Source organism: Myotis daubentonii, chromosome 1 (genome assembly GCF_963259705.1).
Source record: "Myotis daubentonii chromosome 1, mMyoDau2.1, whole genome shotgun sequence".
NCBI classification, from domain to species: domain Eukaryota; kingdom Metazoa; phylum Chordata; class Mammalia; order Chiroptera; family Vespertilionidae; genus Myotis; species Myotis daubentonii.
The window spans coordinates 135,235,167-135,259,893 of NC_081840.1; the positions used below are offsets into that span (position 1 = coordinate 135,235,167).

Consider the following 24,727-nt stretch of genomic DNA (forward strand, 5'->3'; position numbering starts at 1 on the left):
GTAATTGCCATCATGAAACTTGTTCATTTTCTTCCAATGTGAGGCAGAAGTCAGAGTGAGATCTTATCAGATGACCATGCGAGGGACCCAAGCCAGGGGCCAGGCCACACAGGTTGGTCCAGGCCCTGAATCTGGACTCCATTCTAATAGCCATGGAGGCCCTGGAGAGGGCCACGCACTGCAGTGAAGGGATGTTTGGAAGGTAACTGGCTGACACAGTGGTATCAAGAGGGCCTCCCTGCCAATGGCCACGGTGCTAGAATTTCCACTGTAATGTTCTTCAACATGCTCCTTAGGAGCTAACCGTTCCTCTCTGCCCCTCTTTACCAAGCCCCTGGTACCACAGAGATGGAGAGAAAACTTGGAAGCTGCTATGCCTTGATCTCCTTTCAGTTTCTCAAAGAAACCATGCTCTTTACCATCTCGGTGTCATTCATAACCTGTTTGCTCTCTCTCTGGAACTCTCCCCCGTCAGCCCATTGTTAATTCCTAAGCATCCTTCAACTCTTGGCCTTTCAGGGAACTCTCCTAGCCACCCTATGGTAAACACTATTTGCTTTAGGCTGTATGCTGTATGCCATTTAGTATATTCTACATGTGTGTGCTATATGCTGTATCCTATATGTGTACTATATGCTATATACTACACACTATGTACTATATACTATATATTTTATTTATAGCATAGCATTTATCACTATTCTTTAGTATATATTGATGTTTTTGGTTATTTGTTTAAATATCTTTTTCTCTAATAAAACGATTTACCAGGTTAGAAATTATGGCTGTGTTGTTTCCCATTATATAACCAGTGCCTCCGTAAATATCTCTCAAAGTTTGAATAATGAATGATGACCTTCAGGAAGAAATTAATTTTGAGATTTCTGAAGCTGTATAATTTGATGGAAAATGGGAGAAGGGAATAGCTTAGGCAAAACCATAAAGGGAGAAGTAAGCACCTAACAAGTGACATCTAAATCCCTATTTTGCTTTCCATTTTAATCAACTATAAGACTAAATCAACCTTTAGGAAACACTGTATTGAGGATAATGATTTCCAGTGGCCTTCCTTCACTGTCCAGGCAAGGTTCTTAACAGGCTCCCGAAGAGATATTATACAAAGGTGACTTCCAAAATCTTGATGAGCAGATGACAATTAAGGGTTATTATGAACAGAAAGGGGTTACTCTGTTTATGGCATTTTGAATAGAGTGTATTAAGTTTGAAGTATTTTGGCTTTGGCTATTTGGATTCATAACCTCAAAATAAAAATTACTTCAAGGTATTTACCTCCTAGAGGTAGGAATGTATATATTTAATTGTTCACTTCAAGGATTAAGTTTGTGATAGATGCCAAGTTCAGATCACAGGTGGAATTTTTTTTTTAATTTGTTTTTTTAAATATTTTGTAATGCAATCAAGAGAAAGTAACATAGATTGAGGATTTCTTATTTTGTTTTTAATATGTTTTTATTTATTTTAGACAGAGAGGAAGGGAAAGGGAGAGAGAAAAAAAACAGATACAAGAGAGAGAGAGACATTGATCAGATGCCTCATGCACTCCCCAACTGGGGATAGTGCTCAAAACCAGACATATGCCCTGAAATCAAACAGGGGACCTTTTGATGCCCAGAGTGATACCCAATCAATGCAAACCACACTGGCCAGGACAAGGATTTCCTGTGTTTGTTTATGTATTAAATAAGGGATGAAAAAAATGATCAGAAATTAGATCAACAAATGTCTTGATCGTTTTCTGAAGGAGAAAAAGAAAAATTTGAACCTTTCCTAATCCTGGGCAATACATTGCCTAATTTAAAAAAATGAGAAGGAATACAATCCATTATGATTGGCAATGCTAATCCATACCTTAGGGAGGTTAAAATATTTGCATTTTTTTGTGAAATAGGATATCACATTTTCCCAAATTTCTGCTTATACCAGTTAATATTAGGATGTGTTTTTATCCTTTTGTTTCCAGCAAGTATTTAGCAATGGTATTGAGTTTTGGGCATTGTCACAACAACAAAATATGTCATCATTTTTTATAATGCATTAGTTTTATGAAGTACCACGTTGCGGCCACCACTGGGAATTACTGTCATGAAGTGGTTTTAAATGTTTCCACACAAATTGGCAACTTGAGCATATTAGATATTGTGATCCCTTGAGAAAAATAGCAGCTTCTTTCTGAGGCTGATAAATTATATTTCCAGTGATTCACTGAAAGCATTAAAAACTCATTATGCAAGAGTCTTTCTTCTTCTAGGATAGTCTGCCCAGTGTTTGTAAGCTTAGCTCAAAAGAATTAGATTAGTAAGATTATTTTGTCTGAGAACATATTTTTTTTTGTCTACAGGTTTTTCTTCTTAGGGATTGTGATCGGTAATTTTCTATTTGAAAATAGTCTTTCTGATATCTTCTTTCAGATGGGAAATAATTACAAAGTCATTTAAGTGGAGGATATTTCAATGTATTTTAAAAATACTACATAATTATGAAAGATCAATAGAGTAATGCATATTTAGAATTAGAGAACCTTAACTAGTCAATGTAATTCTAAAACATGGAAAGTGCCCTCCAGGAAGTCAGGGTGCTCGCCATCTTTTCAGTGCTGTAGCTAGCCTCCAAAACAACATTTGGTCTAAATCTGCTTTTTGTTTAATAAATGGAGGAATAATTGAAATATGAAAAGCACAGTTTTCTTTTCTAAGCATTTAGAGGAATACATGAATCTGACCCTTTCATTTAAGGAAGATTAATGTGTCTAGCAAAAGAAACACGATATGCCAATAACTATTGCCTAGGCCACCGTGGCAAAGTTGAAAAATGACGTGAAAGTTCAAATGAATGCAACCTCTGCCTGGTAGGGATGGAGACTGCTCAGGAAGAAGTGTTGAAGATTAAGCTGGAGAAATAGGTGCGATTTTGACAGGTATAGTGTATGCGGAAGAGGGCTCTCCAGAAAGGGGAAACAGAAAGGACAGCATACAGCAAAGAACTGGAAAACATGCAAGAGTAGAAGACCCGACCTTGCCTACCCTGGGGAGAAAACTGGATAGATAAATTGGTGCTGGGTCACCAAGGCAGAAAATGACAGGCCATGCCACTTAGAACTCTTTTCTTATTACCTTGCATCAAAAACTAGTTCTTTCTCTTGTGGTCTTTATCATAAGCAGTGACAGGGAATGGCTTGATCAGAAATGTTCTGTTCACTTACCTCAGTTGTAGCATTGGTAGTGTTTAAACTTCTATGACACCATCTTTCCTGGCTCATTACCTCCCCTCCCAAACCTTGTTGCTTATTTCATCAGTCTTTTCAGTTTTGCAGGATCTCCATGTTAAGGTTGTCTTTGTCTTTGCCTTGCTTTTCCTGTTTGATCAGCTGCATTCCTTTCCCCACAGACTCCATTTGACCCACCCCTTTCTGTCCTTACCACTGCCAGCAGTTAGGCTTCATGTCACCTCACACCTGGATTATCCCAACCCCTTCTGACTCCTCTCTGGGCTGCTTGTCTGCACTCACTCCCTCACCAGGGAGTATAATTGTACCGAATTAAACTAAAACGTGGTTTTATTACTCTTCTGCTTCGTTACACAATAGAACATTATAGAGAACCTGTTATGTACTTCACAGAGCAATAGGCAGAGGGGGTTACAATGACAATGCCTTCCCTGCTCTGCGAGAATGTCCAGTTTAGTGTGGGTGACAGACTTGTAAGCCTAAGTTATGCACAATGGAAAAGGTAATAAAATGTCTTCTATTATTTTCCAATACTTTCATGTATGCTTATTTATTTTAACCTTGACAGTAAATTCCTCACGCTATTTAAAAATAAATTTATTATTCTACTTACTTTAAACTAAATTATTTATTTTTACCTATACTAGCAACTAATGTTATGATGTTTTATAATTTGAAAGATAAGTACATTTTTTATTCAATTTAGATTTTTGAAGACAATTTTGTTGGGAATCAAAGAAATATTTCACTTGAGCCATAGATATTCTCCAAGTAAAATATACATATTTATTAACTAACATTTGGTTTAGTTTGGTTCAAAGTCTAAACCAAAAATTTCAATGTGAAATGCTTGGTTTATCAATAAACATTATAAAGAATCACTGCAGGAAAGGCATATTCATTTTCAAACCCATTAAGAATGACCAAACATTGCTGTTATCAGCTAAAATAGACTGCTAAACTATGATGTTTATGTAAGCCCATGGTAACCACAAATAAAATACCTATAGAAAATACATAAAAGATAAAGAGGAATTTAAGCATATCATTATAAAAAATCAATGACATACAAAGGGAAGTGATAGGAGAGGAAAATAGGAATAAAGGAGCTATAAGACAGACAGAAAACAACCAACAAAATCTGGGGCAGACATACATATCAAACAAAATCACAGTAGTAAGTCTTTCTCAATAATTACTTTAAATGTAAATGGATTATCCTTCCTAATCAGAAGATTTTACTACTTAATGGATTAAAAAACACACAAAAATGAAGATTCAACTATATTCTGTCACAAGAAACTCACTTTGGATTTAAGGACACACATGGGCTCAAAAAGAAGAGATAGAAAAAGATATTTCATACAAATGGTAACCAAAAGACAAAAGGGGTAGCTGTACTTATATCACACAAGTAGAATTCTAATGTAAGTATAGCCTATCACAAGAGACAAAGAATTTTATATAGTGATAAAAGAATCAATTCATCAGGAAGACATAACAATTAAATATACGTGCACCCAACATTAAAGCTCATAAATATGTGAATCAAACAAAGACAAACTGAAGGGGGAAATAGACAGGAAGAAATCATAACAGGGAACTTCAGTATCCCCCCTTCAATAATGGATACAACTTCCAGACAGAAAATCAATAAGGAAACAGTGGACTTGAATAACAATATAGATCAAAAGAACCTAACAGACATACGGAGAATATTCCATCCAATAGCCCAGAATATACATTCTCCTCAAGTTCATATGGAACATTCTTCAGGATAGGTTATATGTTAGGCCACAAAACAAGTCTTAACAAATTTTAGAAGACTGAAATCGTATCAAGCACCTTTTCTGGCCACAAACTAGAACATTAATAGCTAAAGGAAAACTGGAAAAGTAACAGTATATAGGGTTTAAACAACACCCCCTCCCCGCCCCCCCCGCTCAAGCAGTGGGTCAAAGAAGTGTTCTTACCACAATTAAAACAAACAAACAAACAAAAAGGGCGAAGGACCACATTTGGGGTAAACTTTGCATGAGAACCAGAGAACCAACCTATGGTTGTCCTTTCTTATAACAAAATTCATTTTCCTGGAGCACAATTATTTTGAGAAGCATTTCACATCCAGAAAGTTCACAGATCCTAATGTACGTCTTCAAATATTTTCTAATACTTCTTCACGACATTTTGATTGTCACTTGGATTTTATTTCACAGTCCCTCACTGAATCTTTCAGTTACTAAACAGAATGGAGAGGAACTTTAATTGTTTTCTTATGAAAATAAAAAGGTTCCAGCTCCCTTTCAGGATTCGCTCTGTGCCCAGCCTCACTTTGGATTTTAAATCGCTCCTCTCCTCGTTGTATTGCCTTCATTACTCTTTTCCTGAAAAGTCATCCTCTGCTGCATTTCAGCCCCATGTTTTCCTCCCCGTTACCCTCTGCTTCATCTGAATCAGGTTGGGAACCTCAGAAAAACACTTCTGTCAGAGTATATTTATAACTAGGGGCCCGGTGCACGAAATTCGTGCACTGGGTGTGTGTGTGTGGGGGGTGTCCCTCAGCCCAGCCTGCCCCCTCTCACATACTGGGAGCCCTCAGGCGTTGACCCCCATCACCCTCCAATCGCAGGATCGGCCCCTTACCCAGGCCTGACGCCTCCGCCAGAGGCATAGACCCCCATCACCCTCCGATCGCCTAATCAGCCCCTTGCCCAGGCCTGACGCCTCCGCCAGAGGTGTCAGGCTTGGACAGGGGACCCCCATCTCCCCCCGATCACTGGCTCTGGCCCCCGCCCAGGCCTGAGGCCTCTGGCCCAGGAATCATGCCTGGGCAGGGGACCCCCATCTCCCTCTGATCGCTTGCTCCACCCCCCGCCCAAGCCTGATGCCTCTGACCCAGGCTTCAGGCCTGGGCAAGGGGACCATCATATCCCCACAATCCCCGGCTCCACCCCCCACCCAGGCCTAATGCCTCGGCCAGAGGAGTTGACCCTCATCACCCTCTGATCACCAATCACCGGATCGGCCCCTTGACCAGGCCTGAGGCCTCCGGCAGAGGTGTCAGGCCTGGGCAGGGGACCCCCAGCTCCCTGCGGTTGCAGGCTCTGCCCCTGCCCAGGCCTAACGCCTCTGGCTGAGGCGTCCGGCCCGGGCAGCGGGGACCCGCAGCTGCAGCGGCCCCACGATCGTGGGCTCCGCTTTAGGCCCAGGCAAGGGACCCCTAGCTCCCGGGACTGCCAACTTCGACCGTGCCCATCTCCCATCGCTGGCTCCACCCCTACTTCCTGCTATCACTGGCCAGGGCGGCAAAGGCGCCTGATTCTCCGATCATAGCTGGGGGGCAGGGCAAAGGCAGCCCCAGGGCCGCCTTTGCCCTGCCCCCCAGCTCTTAGCTCCCCGCTGGGTTTCCGATCACTGTCAGTGGCAGGGGGCTTCTTCCTGCTTTCCCTTTCGCCTCCCTGCATTGTGCCTACATATGCAAATTAACCGCCATCTTGTTGGCAGTTAACTGCCAATCATAGTTGGCAGTTAACTGCCAATCATAGTTGGCAGTTAATTTGCATATAGCCCTGATTAGCCAATGAAAAGGGTATCGTCGTACGCCAATTACCATTTTTCTCTTTTATTAGATAGGATATGTCTACAGTTGGGTTTTATAGATTTTTAAGTATAATACATTTTTTTTTTGCTTTCTATTTATTTAATGTTATGTCAATACTTATTCTCCCTTAGTTTATTCCAAAGAGAGGACCATATCAAAGTTGGAAAGAAAATCTTTACTATGGAACAAATTTGCTATATCCCCTTACAGTATTTATGCGCTACTAATATTGCAAATACATTGTCAGTGGGGAAATAAATGAATTTGTCATATAGAGGCTCTACTTATAAATTAAGGTTTATTCCACAGAAAATTACATCAAAATGGAATGCTACTCTTGAAGTGATTTTTTTTTAGTTATTCCAAGTTTATCTATATGTGTCCTTGCATCCTCATCTGGGGCAGAAATACATGCCCAGTTTTATGGTGAAATTAGCAGGTGACCCCTCCCTTTTGTAGGTCTTGAAATGGATGGAATATGATTATTGCCAGATCCCCCTGGTTCCCAAGGGCTTAATGCAAAGGCAACTGACTCAACAGGAAACTTTCAGTGATGGAAAAACCACCATGTGACCCCTTTTACTGTGGTACCTAAGCTTGCATATAAGTGACAGGAGTTGGATTATATTGTTTGCATTCTTTTATTCTGAAACTAGTCTATAAACCTAGATTTAGCTTTTTCTCCATGAGTTCCCTTATTTTAGTAAATGGCACCATCATCTTCCATTTAACTCCTTTCTCAGCACCCCACCCTTTATCTAATGAACCATCTGAGTATTGATTCTACTTTTGAAAAACCCTTTGATGTGTCTACTTCCATCTACCTCACTCCCAGTTTTAAGCCCATTCCATCTTCCCATGGATTGTTGAAATAGTGAACTGTTCACCCTGTTTCAAGATTCCGCCTTACTCACTGTGTATACGCTGCCTGAATATAGACTTTAAATAATCTTAAATATATCAGCTGTATTAAAAAATCCATAATATGTAAACCACCTGTGTATCCAATACCCAGATTCAGGGGGTGGGGCAGAAACAGACCCAGTTTGCCGGGCTGACCAGCAGCCCTGAACGACGGATGGACAGATTGCTCAGACACAGTTCCACAGTGAAAGAGGGCTAAGGGGCTCCCGGCTCTAGAGGCCAGAGCAGCCTCCATTGCCTGCCTCGTTAGGCTTTTATTGCAGTTTTTATCTTTCGATACAAGCGGTAGGGTGAGCAATCTTGGGAGGACACGTGTGTTTACATTGTCCTCTAGGCAAGGGCATCCAGGGATTAAGGATTCCAGTAAACACTCAGGGGTCTGCACGTGCACAGGCTTGTTTGGAAAGATGAAGGAATAATTAGGGGCGCCGCCTCCGACACTCCCCTAAGTCTCCCCTAAGTCGAATTCTGATAAACAGAGCAGGTGGCCTTCCACACACTTCCCTTTTCTCAGCATGTCCTCCTTACAACTTTCCAACCAAGTCTCCTGTGCCCCCGAACACCAGTTGAATTTTGCTTTGTACTCATTCTTCATTTGTCTACTCTAGAAATAAACACTCCCCTGAAGGTGGAGTTTATCAGAATGCCCTTCCAGTAAAGCAGATCTGGTCATATCAAGTCTCTGCTTCAGCACTTCAATGTGCTGCCGTCATCTTTGAAAAAAATTCCCCAACCTTTGCTGTGGCTGCCATGGCCTCCCACAGGCTGACCCCTGACTCTTGCTCTCCAGCCTCATCACATGCCATTCTCTGTGAAGCCCAGAGAACGTCCTCTTCCCTCCTCTAACCGTCATGCCTAGTGCAATCCCTCAAACACACTGAGCACTCCATGATTGCTTGCAGATTGGGTGAGTACACGAATGATGGTCAGGCACTATGTTGAGACGCAAACATTAAAAAGTTGTAGTCACTGTCCTCTATAGTCAGTAACTGGTGCTAAGAGAGAGGTAAAAATGGGCCAGGGGATGGATGTGAAAGGAAACCACTGTAACTCAGTGTGATCAAGTTTATAATAGAAGCCTGGGTGAGCATAGGGATGGAACACTGACCGGTGTCATCAGATCTTCGGAGTTGGAGTGGATAAAAGAAGGCTTCACTGAAGAGATATTTCAGTTGAAGCTTGAAAGATGAATAGGATTTTCAGGTCACAGAAGGAGGAAATAATATTTCAGCCAGAAGCAGCAGCATGTGTAAGGTCACAAAGCCCACGGGCCCGGGGAGAGCAGAGAGGAGCTGAAATGCAGGGTGCTTGCGGAGGGCTAGGAGACAGCTGTGAAGAGCCGGCAGTGACCAGGCTGAGGGGGAGGGGGTGTGGGGGGGGTGGGGGGGGGCTTTATATCTCTGTGGCAGCATTTGGAAATTCAGCATTCTCATTCTTGAAACCCAATTTATTCCTTACATGCCAAACACTGTGCCAAGCCCAGTAGCATATAGTACAAAGATAAGTAAATTGACACACTCTTAAAAGCTTATCTGATAAGGAGATAAAAGAAATCCACAGCAATTTTGTTGTTGTTAATCCTCACATGAGGATATTCTTTCCATTGCTTTCCAGAGAGAATGGAAGGGAGGGGGAGAAAGACAGAGAGAAACATCAAGGTAAGAGAGACACCTCCACTGGTTGCCTCCCTCATGCGCCCTGACTGGGAGTGGGGAGCAATCCTGCAACCCAGCTATGTGCCCTTGACCTGCGACCCCTCGGGTGGGCGGGCCGATGCTTTAATCACCAAGCAACACTTGCCAGGGCTGCAATTTTTATTTTATGTTTTTAGCACTTTCTCCTCAGCTACTGTTGTCCCTGGAGTGGCTAGATTGTAATGAAATCTTAGTTTTGTATAATGTTTTGTACATTATAAAGTCATTGGGCAACAAGCAGCCATAAACCAGAGGGCCTCCCATGTCATTCCCACACCCTTAACCTGCACCGTAGCGCCCAGTCTTCAGAAACCTCCGGCATGGCAGAGCCAGCAGAGGTGGTTACAGCCCCTGAGGGGCTGCAGTGAGCTGCACACGCAATATTTCAGCCTCCACTCTTGGCAGAACGCTAGGGGTTGGTGGGGGATCTGCGCTGACCCTCTATTCGAGGTCAGCTGTGAGTAGAGGCTCATCTGGGAGATTTCAGTCCCTTGTTTGAAATGACTGGGGAGAACCTTTCCTTTAGTGTAAGGAGGACTAGGAGGGTCATCTTCCTCAGCAACACGTAAATACTCCTGAGAGGAGATAGCATGGTGAACACTATATACCATTCACACCATAGTACATGATATCCTTCCGCGCCCCCCCCCACCCCCCACCCCCCAGAGATGTTTTAAACAGGAAGGAGAGAGCTAGGTGTCATTAACTACCTGAGATGGGTTTCCTTTAAAAAAATATACATATAGTTTATGGGTTTCAGAGAGGAAGGGAGAAGTAGAGAAAGAGAGAAACATCAATGATGAGAGAGAATCATTGATTGGCTCCCTCCTGCACTCCCCACCCTGGGGGATGGGCCCACAACCTGACCATGTGCCCTGACTTGGTATAGAACCGTGACCTCTTGGTTCATAGGTCTACTTTCCACTGAGCCACGCCAGCAGGGCTGAGCAGGATTTCTCATCATGGCAATGTCTAAAAAAGAAAATGTTGAAGTCTGAGCAATGAACTATTAATTTCGTCTCTCCCATGCCTCCTATATCTCCAATTTTTGGAAAGGTTAAAACTTTATTAAATTTTATTTGAAGGGGTATTACTGTAGCACTGGTGTCTGATTCAGTACAGGCCTGCCCTAGTTTTATTGAGCTTTGGGAACATATACCAGGCGCACTGTTAAGGCTGGGTTATGTCACTGAGGCCGAACTACTGCAGCCACCTGGACTGCTCCACTCAGGCACTGAGCAGGAGGTGCAGGCAACTGTCCGGGGAAAGCATTCCTCCCAGACCCTTTTCATGCTCTACCTTAGCAGACATAAAGTGAAATACAATTTAAAAATGTATGCCTTCTGTTCTGATCAGTCTGAACCAGTTCCACGGAAGTGCGTGTGAGACACGGGCTCTTGCTGCTCTTCCACAAAGGCTAACCTATTAGAAAAGCAGGTTGTTAATTACAGCATAGCTTCCATGCCTTTTCCCAGTCCCCTCGGATGAGGGCCTCTTTTCAACCTAAGAAGATGATAGCTTTGCCCTCGGAGACTTTTGTCAAATATAAAGGTAAAGGTGTTGAAAAAAATAAATGTAAGAATTTCTTATTTTCCCTGGGAGGCATCAAAAAAAGTTGCAGCAGCGCTTGGAAGGTCTTTTTCTACTGATTATAGCAGTTAACATAAGAGGAGAGTAGAATTCTTCTTGCCTTTAAAATATATATATATATATATATATATATATATATATATATATATATATATATATATATTGATTTCAGAGAGGGAAGGAGAGAGAGATGGAAACATCAATGATGGGAGAGAATCACTGATTGGCTGCCTTGAGGTCCCTGTCAAGCCCCACTGGGTGGGGGGGGGGGTGGCCTCAGGTCCCCTGGCCCAACGCTGGGGCAGGGGGAAGCTGGGGCGGGGGGCACACCTTGAGGTTCCCCGTAAAGCCCCATGAGCTGGGGGCACAGCCTGAGGTCCCCCATCAAGCCCTGCCAAGTGAGGGGGACAGCCTGAGGTCCCCCAGCCTGGCGCTGGGGTGCAGGGGGCATGGCCTGAGGTCCCCCAGCCTGGCGCTGGGGCAGGGGGCATGGCCTGAGGTCCCCCAGCCTGGCGCTGGGGCAGGGGGCATGGCCTGAGGTCCCCCAGCCTGGCGCTGGGGCAGGGGGCATGGCCTGAGGTCCCCCGGCCTGGCGCTGGGGTGCGGGGGGCATGGCCTGAGGTCCCCCAGCCTGGCGTTGGGGCAGGGGCATGGCCTGAGGTCCCCCAGCCTGGTGCTGGGGTGCAGGGCGTGGTCTGAGGTCCTCTGTCAAGCCCTGCCAAGTGGGAGGGACAGCCTGAGGTCCCCCGGCCTGGCGCTGGGGCAGGGGGCATGGCCTGAGGTCCCCCAGCCTGGCGTTGGGGCAGGGGGCATGGCCTGAGGTCCCTCAGCCTGGCGTTGGGGCAGGGGCATGGCCTGAGGTCCCCCAGCCTGGCGCTGGGGTGCGGGGCGTGGTCTGAGGTCCTCTGTCAAGCCCCACCAGGTGGGGGGCACAGCTTCAGGTCCACTGCCCTGGCCAGCACCACCCAGCCTCAGGTCCCTGCTGATTGCTCATAAAGGCTCATATGGGAACTTGACCTCTGCTGTGGGCGCAGCCATCTTGTGTTACAGAATCCCTGCCTCCACTGTGGGCGCAGCCATCTTGACCGTTATGGCATTATGGTTAATTTTCATATTCCCTCTTTATTAGATAAGATATATAGACAGTCCTCGAGTTACATCGGTTTCGATATATGTCATTTTGTGGTTAATTGCCATCTCCCATATATTTATAAAAAAAATAGTTCTGTCATTTCTACATATGTACATATGTGCTTTATGTTTTTTATTATTTATTTACAACAAGTAAAGGTCTTACAGATTATTCTATAAATACAGTGAGGTCTGATAACATAGAGGCTACCTGAAGGTGGTCTCTCTTTACATTTGGCCATCCTCCTTCCAGGGCTGTTTTTAGACATTTGAAAACTGGATTTCAATGATAGATTGTAACTCCTTAAAAAAGGAAGGGACAGTTTTCATATATCTCCCTGGTACACCTGGGCCAGGGCAGAGGAACCGGGGAGGAGTGCGGGGTGGGGAGAGGGGTGTTGGATGGGGCAGACAGGCATGGAATGAAAGACAGAGCAAGGAATGAGCTCCCCTCTCTAGAGAAGGACAGAACCCGGATGGGAGCCCAGCTGGTCATTTTGCACTGTCCTAGGTAGTTCCCTAAGAGATTATTCGGGTCCTGGTAAATGGAGGAATTCCACAGGAGCAGATAGTCATACGTCGGGAAGCCAAGTAGTTTCCTTCTAGAAAGTCTGCTCAGAGGAATCAGGGTCCAACATGGAATTCAAAATAGAGTCTTTGCAAACATGGGACAGCATATCTGAAAATCAAGACCTCAGTGCTGGGGCTGCCCATGTGAGTCTAGAATTTGACAACAGGATCCCTGAATCCTCAGTCTAGGACAGCCGTGGGCAAACTACAGCCCGCGGGCCGGATCAGGCCCGTTTGAAATGAATAAAACTGAAAAAAAAAAAAAGACCATACCCTTTTATGTAATGATGTTTACTTTGAATTTATATTAGTTCACACAAGCACTCCATCCATGCTTTTGTTCCAGCCCTCCGGTCTAGTTTAAGAACCCATTGTGGCCCTCGAGTCAAAAAGTTTGCCCACCCCTGGTCTAGGAGCATAAATAATTTGAAACAACACTCCTTGTCTCTCCCACGTAGGAGTAAAGTTTTTGAAAAATTAGTGGGATCTGCCTGAATAGAGGGGATGAACTTGATTTTCAAGTGAAAAGGAGCAGGCCAATGCCTCCTTGAAAAGCAATACAAAATGAAAATCAAAGAAGTTATGGATTTTTGTCTCTCTTTCCTCATCTACACAATTCTGGCTCCTGCTTTTTCTCTCTAGGGCTGGAGAGAGGCGCTTTATATAGCCACCATAAAATTTTACATTAGTAATTTCATAGATATAATTTGCAGCCAATAACCAAGTGTAACTTGTTGCTTTTTCCCCCAGAGGATGACTTTGCTGTAATTTGTAATCCTCAATGATGCCAATTAAGGCAATAGAATAAAGGAGTATTAATATATATATATTTACAATGTTTCATTATATAAAATAGATTTGGTATATTTTATCTTGACAGCTGGTTGGAATTATGAAGGGGAAATCTTGGGTGATTGACAATGCTATAGGTTGCTTCCAAGGAGCCCGTGGTTAGTGAGCTCACATGAACCTCTGAAATTGTTCTTTTTCTTCTCTAACCATCTACAAATCTGTGTCCTCACAGTGAACTGTGCGGTCTACTAGCAACAGTTGTACCCACAGGAAGCCTGTTAGGTGAACCCTGTCATTGTACAGTTGCTGCTGGCAGATAGTTACATTACCAGATAACTAACCACAACTTTTAATTTCCAAGTTAGCAATTGCTGCCACATATGGCTTTGTTTAAAGCGCTGACTGAGTTACAAACAAGTGTTTGTCTGGAAGGGGGTAGTATATAGCATGTGAGAATATATTGTGATTCATAAAATGGCATTTTTGTAAAACGCAAGTTGAATAACTCAAAGCTTCATGAATAGAAATGAAACATCATATATAAGGTTAATTAGGGATCAGTATGAAAACTCTATTTTCTAAATCCTTATGGATGAACGGCCATAAATTTCAGATCTATTCAATTAATGTGTAAGGATCACAGTACACGTGTCCTGAAGGTGGCCACAGTGACATTCACCACTGTCATTTGAACTCTAAAAATAGCACTTAACTATAAATGCTCAGTGCCCTACAGGCACACCCATCAGCTCCCACCTTTCCTCTAGGATCAAAAATATCCACTGAACGATGATGAAGTAGAATATTTTATGTAGCTCTTTATATGTTAAAGTTTCACAGGGAATTATAGCCGCTTCATGCTTTCTTTGTTATTATGACACTTCCAATTAAATGAAACAACCATTTACAACTAACAGGAGGTTAATATATTTACAAGGTGCTTATTCCATTGGAATGTAAGGAAAGGCATAGCAAACGAAGAGCGTGGGCATTAAGGCGTTCTATTACCTGTTGGCTTGCAGTTCAGTCAGTGGTGTGCCTTAACCCGAACTGCAATAGTGCAAAGAAACGTATCTCGTACCATTTGGGTCTGAAACATGACTTTGAAGTCATATAGACATCTTAGTGCAAGTCCATCAACTGGTATACATTAGACAGAGAAGACCTCCAGGTAAAAATTGGAGATGATTTAATGGATTGGTTATTTTCAGCAAATTTTATTTTAAGCCCTGTTTGAAAGTGCTTTTAATATATCAACTCGTTCAACCATCACAGCTCAATGATATTCATGCCATTACTACTCTATTTTAACAGATTAGGGAACTGAGGCACAGAGAGGTCAAGAACTTAGTCACATGGCTAAGAAATAATTTGCTTATACCATTACATAAAGTCTATAATTATTTGTACTTCACCTACCAGTTTGAGTCATTTGGTCGATTGCAAAAAAGAAAGCTAATTTCAACTATACATTTTGCCAATTAAAAGAACAGAGGATGAATTAATATAATAAAAGTAGCAGGATTTGAGGTGACTACAACTTTGCTCTGCGGTGTAGGTGCTGAAATTTTGACAGAGAACAGATCTTTTCCTCCTCACGCTCCTTGTTTAAATGTGAAATCCAGTGAGGAGAGCTATAGTTCTGGAAACATAATGAATTCTAAAATATATTGTAAAGAGTTCATAAAATTTGGAATTATAAACCAATTCTAGCCATTTGGCTTTGAGCAAATTACCCAAATTTATTATATGCCTCATTTAATAAAGGGAAATAATAATAATAATAATATTGTTTCCAAAGTTATTATAAGGATACAGTGAAGAGAATACATGAAATATAATTGGTAAAGGCCAACATAGAGAAGATAATTGTTCATTTCACTCTTATCACAATAGTACTTATGGTTAATAAATACATAATTGAAGTTGATAAATACATAATTACTGGGGAGGGTTTATTCATGTCAGAACTTAGGGCAGAATCCTCAAATGACTTGATAAGGCGTGCAGATTTAAAACTAGATTGTTCAAGTGACTGAAGAGCTTCCACAGAAAGCAGCCCATGGAGAGCCTTCCAGGTACAGGAGCAAAGCTGTGATTACAGCTGAACTTAATATTTGACCCTAGGTTTACTAGTAAAGACAAATGGAAATTCAGTGTGTTAGCTATCATTTGAAATTCAAAAATGCAAAACAAATTTACTTATTTGGATCTTTCAAATGGAGGTATCTTCTGGGTACCATGTTATCTGGATAATAACCATTTTTCTGCAAAACTTATGACTGAATAAACAAGTACTATTTAAACTAGAAGCATATAATGAGCAAAGAAGATGTGTGATTAGCCCTTCAAATGACTACAACCAAATCTGAAAAACACACGCATAAAATAAAAATAGATTGCCTAAATTACCTCAAAATGTGAAAGACCAAAATGAATGAATTTTTTTTTTTCTGTACTATGAGGTACATGCCCAGGTCAGCTAAAGAAAAAAAAAAAGAAAGAAAAAGAGAGAGAGAGAGAGAGAGAGAAAAGAGGTAAATGTAAATAATACTGCAATGAGCATAGGGGTGCATATATTCTTTCAAATTAGAGTTTTGGGTTTCTTCGAATATATACCCAAAAGTGGACTCACAGGGTCATAGGAAGTTCCATTTTTAATTTTTTGAGGACACTCCCAGCTATTTATGGTGCCAGGTGGGTACCTGAAATTCCAGGGTCAGAGGAGGGCATCTTGTAAAGTAGATGATTATCTAACTACCAGGTTGTCTAAACGAGTGCTGTGAGACCTTTGAGGCTTTAGAACAGATTTATTGCATTAAAGGTCTTAATTTGCGTAGCTGGTTCTTATTCAACACCTAGTTACATTTCCCTGCTCTCAGTGCCTGTAAGGCAGTGGTTCTCAACCTTGGCTGCACATTAGAATCACCTGGGAATCTTTTTAAAATCCTGATTTCTGGGCCTCATCCTCCGGAAATTCTGTTTCTTTGTTATGGGGTGGGGCCACAACATTAGTAACAAAGAAACAGAATTTCCGGAGGATGAGGCCCAGAAATCAGGATTTTGAAAAGATTCCCAGGTGTTTCTAATGTGCAGCCAAGGTTGAGAACCACTGCTAAGGTTTCTGCCCACTGGGTTATAACCACTGCTGAAATGACATTTTGAAACCTGGGGATGTAAGTACTGAGCCCATCAGTGCAGTCAGGCATCTTACCTCTTGGCCAATAAGAAGTAACCTAACATATTAAAAGAAGTGGATTTCAATATGTCTGAGGACCACGAATTAGCAGAATTAAATTCGTTTTGTGGAGTGGTGGGGTACTTGCCTCCTTGGATGGTTGCTCACATTCTTGGTGGTGGTGGCAGTAATGGTGGTAGCAAATGAATAGCGGTGGCAGATGTGCTAGTAGTTATAGCAGTTGTTTCTTGTTAATAGTAGTTGCACCACCTGATTGTTATTTATTTTAATTTTACATAATAGAAGAATCAAGGATTATAATTATTGCTTTTATATACTAACAAAATCTTTTGTATTTTTACTTTGTTCTTTGGGAACAATTTAAGACTTCATCTTTGAAATTTAGGAAATTTTCATTCTGGAAAACTTTTTCCTGATGAAAGAAGCAGCAGTTAATGATTCCCATGATTTGAAACTGGGTGTATGGAAGGTGGAGAATAACTTTTTGCCAAGTCTGTGTAGGAACATTCAGTGACAAATATATATATGATTTTAGAAACTAACAGTAAGAATGGAGCATCTGAAATCACCGATGGTTGTGCATTTTGCAACCCTTTTTTTAGGAATTGCTGATGCTTTTCTTAGAGTTGTTTTGGAGAATGAATTTGGTATTGATTTAAAATCACCTTACTCCTTGAGTTACTGCATTCTTTACTCTTCAAATCAAGCAAAGTTTCTTCTAATAGTACCTGGAGAACATAGAGTAGAGAACTAACTATCCAGAGCTACTGTCCCTGAAAGAACATTTGCAGAGTATAATTTAATTTTTTCCATAAACTATCAGACTTTTAGAAATTTTCTATCCATTTTAATGGTGAAATTACAAAGGCATGTTGGTGAAGATCAGAGAAAAAATAAATCATAGACCTTGAAAAAAATAGTTACTCTTCATCTTTATAATGTTAAGGATGTGATATTGGGCTTTCAACTTCAAGTGTGTCTCTGAAAATCTACAGGGAAATAAAGTAAAAGTAATGGCTGCATCACTTTATGTAACATCTTTAGTACGTTTGAGCTGTGTAAAATTGCAAATGGACAAAATTCTCCTCAAGGCATAGGAAATTTATTTTGAGAGCTATTACCTATCAAATAAGAAACAAGATGCAATCAACAATTAAAATACATGTTAAGACTTTCCTAATTAAAATATGTGTTTAAGGTAAATAGTCAGAATTAAAATATGCCTTTAATAAAAATTAAAAAAGAAGTAAAGGAGACACTGCTAGAAAGACAAATGAATTTCAAAGTCAGTAACTACAGATTTAATTCTCCAATAATTCCAGTTTATAATTTGAAACAATAAAATCACAATATACAATGAAAGCTTTATTTGGATCATAAAGTGAGATGACAAAAGTTTGAACACTTCTAGAAGTTTAAATCCTACCCAATTTTATGTTTTTTAAATCTTGCTTGTTTTATCAATTATTGTGAAAATTAAAACATGATCTGCAGTAGCCCCAGATATCTAGTTAGCTTATGATTGCCTAAACACTACAACTGCATTTTCACAAATAACTTGCTCTGGATTTTGTTTTGTAATAGTGTGTGTGTGTGTGTGTGTGTGTGTGTGTGTGTGTTCGCACATGTGTGTGTCCATTTGCATATACGTTCTTAATTGTGCATTCTTTAGCTTAATGTCAAAATGAGTTATCATTTTGAGGAGCTGACTCTCCTTTTAGACCTAAGACTTGGAGGCAAGAAACTAGTACAGGATTAACAATTGGTCATGGCTAATCCACAAAGTAAATAAACCAAGTGTGAATGATTGAAAGTGGGTAAGGTTGTAACATCAGAGCTATTGAAATTTAATTCAAGAGGAAGTTCTCCATAGTAAATTTCCTCTCATTATCCAACTGCTAGCATAGGCCGCCACTGATAAGCAAAGAGGCCTTGTGCGATATCAGTGTTTTCACCATCTTATCTGCAAACATATAATCTTTATCTTTTTGATGAGGTGCTAGAATTACAAAGACTTGAGTAACCTCAGAAATGTGCCAGTTTTTTCATGGGTGTTTAGCTTCCCTTCAACTTTGGAAAAGAGGTCTGACACATTTTCTCCATTTTAGTAATGGAGAAAGATATAAAAAATATATGAAGACATGTATGTGTAGCTTCTGAAATGTCCTTAGCTGAAATTGCAGTTTAAGAAAATAAAATTAAACATGATGAAAGTACATTCACTTGTAAAAATGATTCACATGTTTGGCTAGTGCTAAAATAACAAGGGATTAATAATGGCAGATTGAATGCTGGAATACTAATCTTTTCAGCCTGATAATCTCTTCCAGATAATAGTCATTTTGTCCACAATTACAGTTGTTCATAATATAGATTTTTTGTTTGTTTGTTTGTTTTTGTTTAAATATATTTTATTGATTTTTATAGAGAGGAAGGTAGAGGGATAGAGAGTTAGAAACATCTATGAGAGAGAAACATCGATCAGCTGCCTCCTGCACGCCCCCCACTGGAGATGTGCCTGCAACCAAGGCACATGCCCTTGACTGGAACTGAACCCGGGACCCTTCAGTCCGCAGGCCGACACTCTATCCACTGAGCCAAACCAGTTAGGGCCATAATATAGATTTTTGATTTGATGGTCTGCAGGGTGCTACCAAATCCTACCCAAATGTGTTACTTAATCCAGACCCAACTATTATTGAGCAGACATTAATTTTATTCCTTTTTTTTTTAGCTGCTATGATATTTTATTTTCAAAATAATACTGCAACTGAGTTGGAGCTATTTTAATTAAAATTGTATCTGGACTTTTTCTTAACATGTTTCCTACTTTTCTAATTATAGGTTTCATATACACTGGAGAAGTTGTACATCGAATGCTGACAGCCACACAGTACATAGCACCTTTAATGGCAAATTTTGATCCCAGTGTGTCCAGAAATTCAACAGTCAGATATTTTGATAATGGTATGTATTTATTAGCCTTTTTTTTTTTTTTTTTTTTTTTTTTTTTTTTACTGAATGCATACTTTTATTTATTTTTTGGGGGTCTTCTTTTTTTAATTAAATCTTTATTGTTGAAAGTATTACATATGTTCCCTTTCTCCCCTCCCCCAAATTGGTCCCTTCTAGCCTTTCCCCCACCCCCACCCCAAGACTTCATCATGAATGCATACTTTTAAATGGTGATCATCAACTTTATTTTAATGTTTATCTAACCTGGAGTATTTTGCTTAGTTTTTGATAGATTGACTTATAAACTGCTCTGTGTAAATACCCTAAGATGACAAAGTTATACCATGACATTTAATATGCAGAGTAAATATATAGTTAAATTCCACTCATTTCATTCATTCATTCGATTGTTCAACAAATGTTTAGTAAGACATATTAGACACTATAATAAATGAGTTGTTAAACCAAGCAAGTACATTTGATGCTATTTTCAGTAAGCCCCTGCTATTAGAAAAACTAAATAAGGATAATTTGTTCTGATCCTCAAGTAGAGGCAAGTGTCATAATACATTGATATTAAATTTTCAAAACTTAAGAACTTAATATACCATAAGATGAGCACACCTTTAAAAAAATATAGGGTAGTGGGTAGTTAAAATACATGTAAGAAAATCTAGTTTTCCTGCCCAGGCCAATGTGGCTCCATTGGTTGAGCATTGTCCCATGCCAGTTCATTCCCAGTCAGGGCACATGCCCAGGTAGTTAGAGGCATGCAAGAGGCAGCAGATTAATGTTTCTCTCTCACATTGACATTTCTTTCTCTCTCCCTCTCTCTTCCTCCTGTCTTGCTAATGATCAGAAGCTTGATACATTTAAAAGTGCTACATTTTTATATCTTCCACTACATTTTGTTTTTGATATGACAATTTACACATTTTTATATTGTATATCCATTAACAAATTAATTTAGTTATGGTTATTTTTAATACTTTTGCCTTTTAACCTTTACACTAGAGTTATATGTGCTTTACCTGCCATCATCACAATACTGGAGTATTCTGAATTTAACTACATATTTACCATTACCATTGAGTTTTATGGTTTCATATAATTCTTTTTACTAATTAGCATGAATTTATTTCAACTCAAAGAAGTCCCTTTAACGTTTCCTATGAGTCTGGTCTAGTGGTGATCAACTCCTTCAGCTTTTCTTTGTCTAGCAAACTCTTTATCTCTCTTTTAATTCCAAAGGTCAACTTTGCCTGATAGAATGCCCTTGGTTGGCCCTTTGACTATCTCATCCCACTCCCTCTGGCCTGCAAGGTTTCTCCTGAAAAATCCAATGATAGCTTCATGTAGATTCCCTTCTAAGAAACAGATTGCTTTCCTTTGCTGCTTTTAAGTTTCTTTCTTTGTCTTTAAACTCTGATAATTTAATTATAATGTTTCCATGTGAGTCTCTTTTGATTCATCTTGTTTGGTATTTGGGGGCCCCCCTAGATCTGGATGTCTGTTTTTGTTCCCAGGAAGGGAAGTTTTTCAGCCACTATTTCTTTGAATAAGATTTCTGCCCCTTTCTCTCTCCTTTATCCTTCTGAGATCCCTAGAATGTAAATATTGGTCCACTTGATAATGTCCTATATGTCCCTTAGCCTATCATCGCTCCTTTCATTCGTTTTCCTTTTTGCTCCTCTGATTGGATGAATTCCACTGCCCTGTCTTCAAGAGCATCAGTCCTGTCTTCTACTTAATGTCGCCTACTGCGGAACCCCTCTATTAAAATTTTCAGATCAGTTATTATATACTTCAGATACATGATTTCTCTTTAATAGTTTTTAATACTTTTTCTGTCTTTGGCTGAAATTCTCACTGTGCTCATGCATTGCTCTTCTGACCTCAGTGTTCATCTTTATGACTTATTTTGAACTCATTTGGGTAAATCATTTACCTCCATTTCATTAACATCTGTCTCTGGGGATCTTGTTCTTTTATTTGAAACATATTTCCTTGTTTATTCATATTTCTTGGCTCTGTGCTGGTTTCTGCACATTAGATAAAATAGCCACTTCTTCCATTCTTGTCAGAGGGGTCTTGTGTAGGAGATGACCCTCATCAATCAGGCTGCCTGAAGCTCCTGGTTGCCTCTCAAACCCTTATGGTTGTCTAAGACATCATCTTTGTTCTCAGTAGCTGAGAGTGTTCTAAGACCCATCAGTGTCCTAAAGGGGCGATCAGTCAGCACCTAGATGCAAGCTGATTTGTTGCTACTCTCAGGCAGCAGCTGGGGAAGTCTGCAGTCAAACCCCTTCCAGGGAGAAACTGGGGGACAGGCATTTTTGCCTGCTCTCTCTGCACTGTCTGGAAGTTTAATCCTGGGAGTGCTTCTGCACCCATTTTGAAACTTCTTTGTTTGCTCTAATCTCTAACTTGTAGATGCAAGCCCTGTTGGCTATCAGAGCAAGGCGGTTTATTTTAGGTGCCAAACCTCGTTGGCAGCCATAAAATTTGGGGCGCTCCACATAGACAGAGCTCCTTTGAGATGAATACTGGCAACTTGGTTTTACTGTTGGAGTGAGCTGCAGGGAGAAGGTGGAGCATTAGATGAATGCTACTTAGATGCTGGACCCTCATGCAGCAGCTTATAAAATATGTCGTCACATCCCTTAAATGAAAATACTGGGGGATGGGCATTTTTGCCTGCTCCCCCTCTGCTGAATCCTCAGGATGGAGGGGATAGGCACGGCAAGTGCACAAAGAGAAGCCTGTCTGCTACAAGCCTGTGGAACTCAGGAATGCACATCCCATTGTCTATCACAGCTATCAATCTGGGGGCCTGTCCCGCAGGTGATTCCACAGAACTGGGTGCCAGACTTGTGTGTAAGCTCCTCCCAGGGAGGTGCTGGTGACCTTGTTTTGTGGTTGTATGAGCCAAAGGGGGAAGGCAGGGGAACTGCCTTCTGGCTCTATTGGGCTCTAGAGAGGATCATAGTCAACACCTAGATATGTGCAGTTTCTTTTTTTAATTTTTTAAATAATTTTTTTCTTTATTGATTAAGGTATTACATATGTGTCCTTATCCCCCCAAATTCTCCCCCACCCCCCCACTCATGCCCTCACCCCCCTGGTGTCTGTGTCCATTGGTTAGGCTTATATGCATGCATACAAGTCCTTTGGTTGCCCTCTCCCCCTGACCCCCACCCTCCCGTCCCTTCCCTCTGAGGTTTGATGGTCTGATCAATGTGCACTTTCAATGTAGATATTTTTTCAGTCACCCGATGCATAGCAGTCACTCAGCTAGTTTCTGGATTTCTCTCAGAGGAAATTGCTTTGTGTGTAGCTATATAATGTCAACGTAAGAAACATTCAAACCTGTGAAGAATTTTTTTGAGTTTATTTTAGCCAAATTGTCGACAAATGCCAGGAAGCAGAATCTCGACAGATTGAGATAATGCTCTGGAGAAAGGCAGTTTTCACCTTGTTTTATACATTACAATCAAAAGAGGTGACATAACCTGGGTGATGTGGCTCAGTGGTTGAGCATTGGCCCATGAACCAGGAGGTCACAGTTCGATTCCCAGTCAGGGCACATCCCAATTTGGGCTCAATCCCCAGTGGCGGGTGTGTAGGAGTCAGCCAAATGATGTTTCTCTCTTATTGATATTTCTATCTCTCAATCCTTCTCCCTTCTTCTCTCTAAAATCAATGAAATATATTCTTTTTTTAAAAAAAGAGGAGATGTAAGTGAGTTACATGAAATCCATTAGTGATAGATTAGGGAGTTAGGAGAAAGCAAAGTGGGGAAATTCTGGGATTGATAAAAAGTAAAATGATAGACACATACTTCTTTTACTTAGGTGGGTGCAGGACAGTTAACAGTCAACAATTTACTCAATAATAATGAGGGGATTTGTGCTCTCCGCAGAGCAGTGCCTGTGCTTTGAGGGGAAAAAGGAAAATGACTTTGACATTACAACAATATATGTTATCATAGATGCAAAAAGACAATGGGCAGGCTCAGTTAAGGTAAAGATTGACCTTTGTCAGGAAAGATACTGGCCTAGGACATGATACCCACCATAAACTACTTTTAGTTTTAATTTTTTTCATTTCAGACCATCCTTTGTGGTTATTTTAGGTCTCTGAATTTGCCAGGCTGCCACCCAGACCTGGGCAGTCAGCTTAGCATGTGGCCCCTTTTCATCCACAACAGTTAGTGTGTCGATTGGAGGAAGGAAATTCAGGAGCCTCCTATGTTGCCATCTTGGTCAAAAGCTCTCAGGCTAAGTTATACTCAAAAGCAAGTAAAGACAGTGTTCTGTTCTGCATGGGTCATCTGGTGCAGCCCTTAGCGAGGGAACAGTCAAAGGGAAGGAATGCAGAGGGTAAGGTATGTGGGAAGGGGTGTGGAGCGTCCATGCTCTCTCTGGGCATGACTCTCCCCACACTTCCACATCCTCACCAACCCAGAAGCTCTCTGTCATACAGTCTTGACTTTTTCTTTTTTAATCAGATATTTATGGACCTGGAAGGCTGGTTTTGCTCTTTTAGTTCTGTGAGTTTCATTTTCTGTAAAACATTTTTTGACAAAATGATTTTTTAACCAAACAGAAAATCCAATACTTAGAGCTAAGCAAAAATATTAGCTGCTCATTTGTTTTCTTAAAAAAAAAATATGAAAAAAAACAATGTCCATTAAAACAAATATATGAATTCTCATTGGTGCCTTTTAAACCGTGTTTCAATTTATATCCCATGTTAATAGTTTTATCGTAAACACTGGTAGATTAACTCATTAGAACATGATATATAGCACTAAAGATTTTTCCCAGTGTACTTCATGGAGGCTTCAGAAATCTGAGCCTGGGGACCTTCAAGCTACCTTGCAGCCTTCTCAAGGCAATACAACAAAGACAGAACTGCAGGCATTATAAATCAAAGAAGAATATTTCCATTCAGGTTAAAGGAATTTCTTCAGCAAGGAAAGGTATAATTCTAAGTCTGGAAGAGCCATTTTTTGGGTCTTTTAT

The 24,727-nt window shown here is 40.7% G+C and overlaps 1 protein-coding gene across 2 annotated transcripts in view; it reads left to right on the forward strand.

The window, feature by feature from the left end:
- The window catches only part of PLXDC2 (plexin domain containing 2), a 425,945-nt gene that overhangs the window by 277,987 nt on the left and 123,231 nt on the right, over window positions 1–24,727 (forward strand). For both annotated transcript variants that reach the window (XM_059660677.1, XM_059660673.1), the window contains one exon: window positions 19,590–19,712. In XM_059660677.1, the coding sequence (XP_059516660.1) occupies window positions 19,590–19,712 (123 nt within the window). The remainder of the gene's footprint in view (window positions 1–19,589; window positions 19,713–24,727) is intronic.